Here is a 10,701-nt window from a genome sequence, read left to right on the forward strand (position 1 = left end):
ATGTTGTATCCTGCAATACGTCATGTATTAAAATCCAACAGCAGTTTCAGTATCTATCCAGAAATTGCATGTATCTAGCTACTGGAAGCTGAGGTATGAAGAATTGTATTGTGTCTTATCTTTTTGTGTCTTATACAACCCTGCAAACCACTGAATATCTAAACGGCTTTCGTTAAATCCAAGTTGTAGTACTCACAGTTACATCCATTTGTATCTACACGATCGGATTAGTAAAGCTTTCTATATGATAGGGTTAGTAAGTCTTTCTCTGCTCCCGTAAAGTTGTGATACGATCTACTACAGAATAAAGAACCAATTATCAATTTAACCAAGTTGTTGTATTACTACACATCTGCTTCCGCCTCTGTCAACTCTGGTCGATCTCGTTGACGCGACATATTTGCTTTTTTATACCCCTTTCTTCGTTTACTGAACTAAACAGTAACTATTCTGAAATATACTACTGCGCATGCCTCGTAGATAAATATTTCTGATGCCAATAGTTTCCGTTTTGTCCAAGGAATGTTCTTTTTCTTATTCCCAACATGACCCTTTTATTACATTATATGAAGAGCATGTAGGTCTAAATACCTCATGTATTACATAGAATATAGGTTCAACTCTTCCAGCAAATAAGAAACACGTGATCATAGTATACAACCCACAGAAGTGATAGCTGGCAATACAGTGGTCGTAATCCCTAACGACACAAGGAGTGAGCGGTGCCCTCCACGCTGGTCTAGTGGCTAGCACGTGCGCCTTTGGTGTATAGTGTCCCGGGTTCGATTCCCGGCGGGAGGGCATCTATGATTTTTAACTGTTCCTTATGTCTCTGTGTTCGTGTCCCTGTCGTTATAAGTTATTAGAAAAAGCAAGTTAAACGAGTGAAGCAAGTAAAACTAGCAATAAGTAAGTTACTAAAACATGTTCGGTGAGTTAGTTAAAAAAACATAAAAGTGGACAAAGCACTGACTTTTCGCGCTGTCCATGCGAGTTCGAATCTATCTCGGCTTGATTTTTTTCTATTTGAGAGAAAGTATTGTTTCTTTTCGATACAGGTAATCACTCTTTTCGTATTTTTCGCTGTCATTCACAGTTAAAGTAACTGACTATTCTTATTCTTTCTATGAATGATGGATCTTCTCTTTGGCTTCATGTCAAACATGCACACGTAATGAAAAGACGCTGTCGATAATAATAATAATAATAATAATAATAATAATAATAATAATAATAATATGAAATATTACTAGCTAACTCGTTTGTGTATTTCGACAATATAATTTTATATTATTATGTGGAAATAAGTAAGGCTGGCTGGCGCCCCCTCCCTAATTTTTTTTCGTTCGCCTTATGGGTCCACGGTGTCCAACGTTGGTCCCGTCTCACTATCACCTATTGTTCTCTCGATATAAGTTATCGACATTTTGCCTAACGAGGGCTCTGCCGTGGCTCCATGACTACCCATGACAATGACTCTTCGTTCATTTTGCATTGAAATCGCTTATTTTTCTGAGTACTATGAGTGCATACTGTCCAACGTTGCTCCCATCACTCAACAGTTTCCTGTTCTCTCGATAAAAATTGCTAATATTTTGTTTGTAAGGGAGATATGGCGTTACAATTATTACGTTTGAAGAAGAATTGAGGAAGATATTGCCTTGCCACAAACAACACCTATTATTATTATTCTTATTATTATTATTATTATTATTATTATTATTATTATTATTATTATTATTATTATTATTATTATTGTTGTTGTTTTACTTACTACTAATGTTGCCTACCTTTATTTCCAATGCAATGTGTTACTAAAAAGCAAACAAATAACACTCCTCGCCGTTCACGCTCCCGAAATCGAAATAATTGATTTACAGTTCTCTGTGTTAGAGGAAAGCACATTTATTATATTATTCTTTCAAGTAACACGTTTCACAAGTTACTTCACTTTCAATGTGTACTTTCATATCATCACTAACAATTATCTTGTTCCGATACGAAAATAACCCGCTCCTGAAAAAAAAAGCCTGACCGTAGCGAAAGGGCGTGAACCTTCTTTATGCGATTAATCGGGTCCAATATTTCAATAAGTCTCTGCACACAAATATTTCAGTAAAAGAGGAAAAGTTATTCTGACTTTCTGAATACCTATTTATGGGCGAAATTTGGTTCCCTTGGAAGTTTTTAAGAGTTTGAAGGGCCGCCATTTTGAACATTTTCGTCTGATTATTCTGGTTAACGAACTCATCAAGATATTTCAACAATTAATGTTTGTGCCAAGTTTCGCCTCAATCCGCTGAAAATTAGGGTGGTTATGGCATTCACAAATAGCGTTATATATATATACAAATAGATAAATAAATAGACACACAGAGGGAGAAAGAAAAAGTGTTTTGCTCCCTTCTCCCTTCTCTAACCTGTGGTGCGTCAGAGCTAAACAGGGCCCCTTTGCAAAACGTATTGACCAGCCTAACCTAAACACAAACCTCTTACTTGCTAACGGGTCGGGAGGTGTAAGGCATGTAGAAATTGCATTTTTAATAGCCATGAGTATGGTCCACTTCCATGTTTTTCTTTTTACATTTTGCAGCTACATCGGAACGTTCAATTTTTATTCTTTACTAATTGCAAATGGCGTTTACATTCAAAATGTTAGTATTTTGGTGACATTTGTTCGGATATTCTTCTCTTTTGAAATGAAGAAAAGAATAAAAGCAATACGCAAAGACAAAAAGCATTATCAGTACTAAACGTTACCAATAATAATTGCTACGAAAAACTAAATACGACCTCTTTTACCATATCTCATGAGCTATATGTATTATTAACAAAAATTTTTAAAAATGTCCTCACCGAAGTTTCGAACTGGCGTCATTTTCTTTTGTAAGCCAGCACCTTAACCACTACACCAAGATCATGGCGTAGTGAACGTTTAGTTGTCGGCGTATTTGTTGTATTTGTGTTTTATGTTCCCACTTCAACAATTTTTACTCTTTTTTCTAAGTTTAACAGCTGTTTCTGGCTTTCTCTTTCGGTGTCGTCCTTTATTTACACTATGCACTATTCGTATTCACAGCTTGTGTTCCTCTGCAATGTCTTATTCAGATTAAACTTTTCTTTTTGCCCCTCAGTAAACATTTGATTGATTTAATTCTCATACTCTCCACGGATAGAGCGCAGGAGTGCCAGACTCGAAAAATAGGTGTACATTTACTTTCCTGACAGATAATACATCACAAATTATATTAAATTAAATTTCTAAATTTACCTCCCACGGTAATGTTCTTTGGGGGTAAAAGAAACAGACAATGAAAGAAAGTGAACAAGGCTGAAAAAACCTGTGGAACAACAACATGGGACGAAATAAGAGAATCTTGAGAAACCCAGAGACACAACAATGTTGTTCACCATAAACTTCAATTATTATTAGCTTTTACCTACAATAGTTTTAATAGAATTATGAATCAGTTTAGCAAATCAGATAACCTTCACTCGCTATGTGATTGTTCTACTACAGGTACACGATAATGTAAATGTTAATAAATTATTTCTCATTCATGAACTCGACTTGAAAAGCAGTTCCACACAACATAGTTTTGCCAGCAAAGTGAACGCACTGTAAGAACTGTGAAGCAGGGGTGTAAACAAGGGCCCCGCAGACCCCGCATTGCGGGGGTCCCAAGCCATCAGGGGGCCCCAGATCGTGAAGTTGGACGTAGAGAATGAGCCCCACTCCGCGCTGTCTGCGGGAGAGCCCCCAAATCTTTAGTACGCCACTGCTGTGAAGCTTAGTAAGGCACAAGACTCAAGCAGAATTTGATAAGATATCGAGTTAATTTACTTAGTTGATCAGGGGTAAAAGTGCGGGGAACGTCGTCCCCCCACTTCCAGAAAATATCTGTGTTGTCCCCCTACATTCTAAAAAAAACTTCAATGATCAAAGATAGGCACGGGGCACGGCGTCACGTCATGCGTTTCTCTATCTCTTCAGATCCACTTTTACACCTGTAGATGATTAATGTTACAGTAGTAGTTGTGTTGCCTTTTTAGATGTTACTGTATTACAATGAGCTTTTTCTTATGCTTATACCATAATACATTAACCAGTAACGTAAGCAGAAGATATTCAAGAGGTTTCAAGCCCCCAAGTTCATATAATTTCAGGCGTTTCTGTACATATTTTAATACAGTAAATACAGTGGTGCCCCCCTCATGTCCATGACGCACTCCCCCTCAATTGTCTATCCGTAGGTGTTCGTCCATGAAAAAAAAATCTTTTCGATTAATTTTTACACCCCCTCAAACATATTTATATAGATTTTTTACCCCCCCCCCGAAATATTTCAATGACGCAGTTTGCGTCATAGCCCCGATTTGTGGGCACTCCTGGTAAATAAATATTTTTATATACTATCTTGTTCAACGATTTTATGCGAAGCTGGTACAGAATAAAATCCCAAATATGAATCCGATGCAATTACTGAATGCCAGGCTGGTACCCAGGAATTTATTTCTTCAGAGGTCCAAATGTAATATGAGAATAAGTTATATTAAAATTTATAGTCATTTCTAAAATTAGACCAAATTTATAGAAAAGTCTGGGTTTCGAAGCGAATCTGGACCTCCTCCGAAGTGGTCGACCGCTTCCTTATAGATACGGCACTCATGAAAGTTTAATTATTCTACAGGAAAGAATCCAGGATTACCGTGAATTGTGAACGCATACCAGGGGCGTCATTTCAGACTTCGCTTGGGGGGGCAAGAGCACCACCGACATAAGACTTTCATGTTTTGTACTAGTATATTAGTATACCATTGATTAAAGTATATGTATTCCTCAAACTCTTGGGGGGCAATTTCCCCCTCCCCCCTAAATGACGCCCCTGATGCCTACGTAATCTCGATTACGTAGGGGGGGGGCATTAAAATCTTCCTTTTAAGGGAAATCGTAAAACGTTGTTTCATAGCATTTGAACAAGAGGCTCGTTAGGGACTATGGTATATGTTTTACTCTTCAGGGTGGGCGCGCAACTCCCAATGGTCACTAAATAAATCGCTGTCGTAAGTAAAAATGGAAAATCACTAATAGAATAAGAGTTCTTGAAACATTGTTAGACAGTTTTAAAAATTAATTATACTTTTAGGGAAGTTTCACTAATCTTTATTGCGTAAGCTTAAAGTGTGTGAATGCAAATGAAATGCAAGTTTATTTACAACTACTATTCATTACTTTCAGAATTTGGTTATAAGAATGCACTTTTGACCAAATCCAATCTTTTGGTGAATTCTTGTTTTAGGTGCTTACGACACTGTAACAAAGTTGTCGTCTTATTGACAATATGGCGGAGTTGTTTGTGGACTCGAATATACGTGTTTGGGTGTTTTTACCCATAGTTGTGATAACGTTTCTAGTTGGTGTTGTGAGACATTATGTTTCAATTTTGTTATCTTCGCAAAAGAAGATTGAGTTGCAACAGGTTAAAGACAGCCAAGTTATTATTAGGTCACGCACATTGCGAGAGAATGGGAAGTACATTCCGAAGCAATCATTCATAATGCGAAGGCATTTCTTCAACAATGAAGAATCTGGATATTTTAAAACACAAAAGCGACCAGCTGCAGTGCAAAACCCGATGACGGATCCCAGTATGATGACTGATATGCTGAAAGGGAACATTACCAATGTGCTCCCGATGATTATGATCGGTGGCTGGATTAATTGGATGTTTTCTGGATTTGTCACTACAAAGGTTCCTTTTCCACTTACATTACGATTCAAACCAATGTTACAAAGAGGAATTGAACTTCTTTCGTTAGATGCAGCATGGGTTTCTTCAGCCTCGTGGTACTTTTTAAATGTGTTTGGACTTAGAAGTATTTATACGTTGGTTTTAGGTGAAAATAATGCTGCTGATCAGGCACGTCTTATGCAAGAACAAATGTCAGGTGCGGCTATGGCGATGCCTCCTGATCCCAGAGCAGCTTTTAAGGCCGAGTGGGAAGCTTTAGAAATTTATGAACATCAGTGGGCTATGAAAAATGTGGAGAATGAAATGATGGGACTTGTAGGTCCAACAGTTGAAAGTATGTATCATCAAAATAAACTAGATTAAACTACGTTTGTGTTAATATGTTGAATCGTTCACAGTTTTCCCTGTTGTGTTTGTGCAAATGTAACTTATTTATGTTATGTACAATACACGTTACAACCTATTTATTTATTTATTTAAACAAAATACGAATAGATAAAACCTAACTAGGTACATATGAGTGAGTATAAGGGCACAAATTGTTATAAAATAGGAGGGCATTACTCGAACAGGCGGTTCTACCAAATTGTTGCATTTCTTGCATTTTCAGGTTAGGTTACAGCTTTGTATTTCTTTTAGCAGAACATGTACTAAATGAGGAGCTCCATTACTAGTAGTATATTGACTTCAGGAGTGCTTAGTGTAAAGACAGTGTGGACGTATGGAATGAAAACTACAATGCATAAAACACGAACCAACTTGTGCTAGGTAGCTACGATAGAAGTACGAATGCTATCTAACCAAGTCACGGCATGAGCGCAGCAGGGGGACAGAACGGTAGCGAAGAGGTGCGTGCGTACGGAGCAGACGCGTCAGCGACGGAGGTATACACATGAACGAGGATGGTGGAGGAGCACACTTACACATACTTTCACTCAAAATACATTTCAATATGGTGTGAACTGACAGTAATTACTAATATTCACACACTCATTCCTTCACGAAAAATGTTCCAAATCATATTTTGCGTATAAATTTACTATTTGGTATAACCGTCTGCTCGAGTGATCACTTCGTTTTTAGTGAATGCACTTTATCTTAAACTATGATCTTTGCAGTGTGGACTTACATTCCTCTGGCAAATGCATTTTATCTCTTTTCAGTTTAACGTCCCATGATTATATACTTTAGGCTAAGGGAGACGGATGGTTAAAGGAAGTGAATGGTGATGATACAATTGGTAGAATGAGAATGCGGGAGAAAAGAAAACCTACTGACATGTTATCTATCACAAACTTACTTGGCTAAGGATCTCACGGACCAAACTTGAGCAGTCTACCACTTAACCAACGTTCCCACACCCCAGGTATACTTTAGAATGGCTTCCGTGTACGTATACGGTAAGAACTATTGTGAAAAGAACACTAAACAGCTTGGGCTAGGCAACCACTAGAAAGCAAGAATGCTGTCTAATCGATTAAGGGCAGGGTAGGAAGCAGGCGCGTTAGCGACGGTGAGTATACACAAAGACTTAGTTAGTAGACTATCTTCACTTTATATATTGTAGTTAATAGCAAACTTATAGGCGAATCCTTGCGTAACATTAGAGTTTACCCAATGTATTTTTACGTTGATACGCATCTCAGAAGTGAACACAAAATATCTATTGATTATTTAGTTACTGGTCTATTAAAATATTATGACAAATTAGTTGTGTGAACTTTGCGAATATGCGGATCCGTACAGTAAATCAGCGCCATTACAGTAGGGAGAATCGTGCAGATGCAATTAGATCAGATTGACACTTTTTTATTTATTTATTTATTTTAAATAAAGATTTCTCGTATATATGAAGTAGCGCTTGTTCTGTTGGCGACATTTCTTCATCGGCACTTACTGAGATTTGGAATATGTCTTCACGACGTTAATGAGTACAATGTTGGGCTGCTATTTAGTATCTTCCCCAATCTTGCACATATAAGATGTACAGTGTGTTACTTTACAAAATATAGCTGAGCTAGGGACAGCTAGCGAAAGGAGTTAAAAGCCCCCAGGGCCCTTGTACTTCTACCTTTATCACAATTTAGACAAGAACAAGGTACTCAGTTCTGAAACCATGAAACGAGTTGAGGGAGATACTAAATGCCATCCCAATGTTGTTATTTTGTGTGAGAAATAACGTCTTTTTTTCATGCTAATGTATATTTTATTTGCAACTAGGCCTATATATACAACCATCACTGTAGATACGCAGCGCTACTGTTTTGATATCAAGATATATATATAAATATAAAGAAATCATCTTCAAATGCTGTAAAACCAGTATCTTTTTACCCTTATCGAGTATGCTTTTATAAGGGTATAGATATTCCGTATCCAATCAGGGAGTATAGGAGCATGAGTGGGTGATGGTGAACAAGAATTATTTATTTATTTATGACTTCTTTTACGTGGCGAAGTTAAGGCTCTGCAGCCTTCTCCGAGCACTTAGCCACATGCATACAGTTTTTTTTTTTTTTTTAAAGGCACCAATACATACAAAATATTGACAATTACAAAAGAACAAACATTTCGAAGCTGTTAGCCCGGCATTTCAGAATTTCGAAGGTCAGAATTCCAGAATCTTGGAATTTCATACGAAATTTCGGAATTATGTAATTTTCAAAAAGTCAAAATTCCGGAATTGAAAACAGTTTCAGTAGATTTTTGACATTTTCAAACTTTGGTTTCCAGCGAAATCCTATAGAAGTGACACTTTTTTGTTTTTTGTGTCGGTAAGTAGTTTTTTAAGATCTGCTTGGTAGAGATGAAGGGTTATGCTACATACTTAAGAGACCGGGTATTAGGCACTAAAAATGCACAAAGGAAGCAAATAGGCACAAACTTCAAAGTATTGGCACTAGAATCTAATTCGAAATAAAAAAAACTTGCACTCAACAGCGCAGTGTTCAAATAGTCTAGGAACATACCTGGTCGTTGTTTGTACAAAGCATCTTTTTAAATGAAGCAGCTAAAAAAGAATTCTATGTACTTCAAAATAAATAAATTATTTATAGCATTTTATCACTTCATACAGTAGTAATATCATTCAGGTTTTCCCAGGGCAGGAGGGGTAAGATTGTTTACCACATAAAGTTTTTGTGTTTTTTATTAGTATATTGACATATAATTGATTGAAGATCATTTCTTTGTCAGACTCAGAGAAGAGAGGGCAATTGCCCTCCCCAAATGACGGCCCAGTTATACAATAATCCAAAGGTTCATAACACTTTACAGCAGTCTGAAAAATAGGAAGTATTGATAATTCTCAAATGGGAAGATAAATTTATTAACAGGGCCTGGATCTTGTTGACAAGTCAACTTTTTTCTGTTACGCATAGGACAAGGAAAGTTCAAATAAAAACGTTATCCACTAACTCTAGGTTCTAAAAATGTAGTTTTTTAGGGTCAACTTTTGGTCACTTTTTGCCTTTTTGAAATTTCAGGTCATTTTTTAATATTTTAAGGTAACTTTTAGGTCACTTATGGTCTTTTTAATTCTTTTTCTTCTACATAAGGAAATCTTTAAATGAACGGTTTACGGATGTGGAAAAGACGAAGTTGAATAATCTCTTTTCTTGCTTCCTAACTATTGAAGTGGAAAAACTATTGTTAACAAGCTAATGAAAACTAAGCTGGTTTACGAAAGGTGGGGATTGGTAGGTGGCCAAAGAGATAGTTTTAGGTTGTTGACCACAAAGGATGTGATCACGTGAATAACTAAAAATGGATTAGAAGGCGTACAAAGATTTTAAAAAGCTTTTTATTCATTATTTTCATGTAGTCTACGCTTGCGAACTAGGAAAGAGTGCTTCCTACTTTCAACTCGGGAGTGAATTGACGCTTTCAATACTTACAATGCCGTACAATGGACTGATCAATAGAAATAAATGATCAATGGAGTGCAACTAACTGAAACTTTTTTTTTTAATATGTGTGAGAAATGTTAATTAAAAATCCAATGAATATTAAAAAATGTCAATGTTTAACGAAATAAACGTTTAAGAAAACGCAAGTTTTAAGGTCAATTTTTGTGATTTTTAGGATCATTTTACAGGAATTTTTGTGTCATTTTATAGGTCACTTTTCAGAAAATTTTAGATCAACAAGATCCGGGTCCTGTTTATTAAATATAATTTAATTTAATACATTGGGAAGTCTATCACAAGAAATAAGTTAACTTCTTTCTGTGGAATCAGTGTGATTCCACATAACCCGAGTTTTGTTTCCAAATTGTCAATTGGTACATTTTGTAATGGACGAATACCGTGTGCGTGGCATTTCTCGAGGTTATCCAATTTCCACCCATTTTTTTTTTTATTCTAGAATTTCATTCATTCTCATGACCACTGTCTTCCTTAGCCTACACAGCATAAAGATGAAATGTTAAACTGAAACTTTTCATTTTTCAGTTGATAACATTTTGTCTTTGGTCCTTAATACCTTCTTTAATAATAATAATAATAATAAAAAAAAAAAAAAAAAAGTATAAAATGATCCAGCTATTTCCATAGAGGTAATAGGAGAATACTAAAGCAAACGTGAGTATGTGGTTTAGATTACTGGTATATAGGCTACTTTGAGTATTTGTGAAGTTTGTGTAAGTCCATTAGCCGCAATAAATCACATTTCTCGGCATTTTCTCCATGTTTGGAGATGAAATTTATCGCTGATCGGAACAGATGTTAGTTTCTGTTTTATTTTATTTATTTCTTGGAACCGACAGAAACTTTTATTGGAGTAGTTTCCATAATTAGAAGCTTTGCTTTGTGTATAATTAAATACAAACTTATTATTTGCTGAACAAAACCATATGTTTTCATTAAAAAATTAAATATTTGTGACAGTTTCAGCAACTAACTGTTTGGCTTCATCAGACACTATGTACAGTACTCCTGTATAGTAATAG

General features: G+C 36.1%; 1 protein-coding gene across 1 annotated transcript; it reads left to right on the forward strand.

The window, feature by feature from the left end:
- The first annotated feature begins 5,314 nt into the window (after nt 1–5,314).
- On the forward strand, nt 5,315–6,216 carry EMC3 (ER membrane protein complex subunit 3). The gene has a single exon (XM_081737688.1). The coding sequence runs from the start codon at nt 5,343–5,345 to the stop codon at nt 6,114–6,116; it is 774 nt and encodes a 257-aa protein (XP_081593814.1). The 5' UTR covers nt 5,315–5,342; the 3' UTR covers nt 6,117–6,216.
- Nucleotides 6,217–10,701: the final 4,485 nt, after the last annotated feature.

The sequence above is a fragment of the Thermobia domestica genome, chromosome 14, assembly GCF_964235325.1.
Source record: "Thermobia domestica chromosome 14, izTheDome1.hap1.1, whole genome shotgun sequence".
Taxonomy (NCBI): domain Eukaryota; kingdom Metazoa; phylum Arthropoda; class Insecta; order Zygentoma; family Lepismatidae; genus Thermobia; species Thermobia domestica.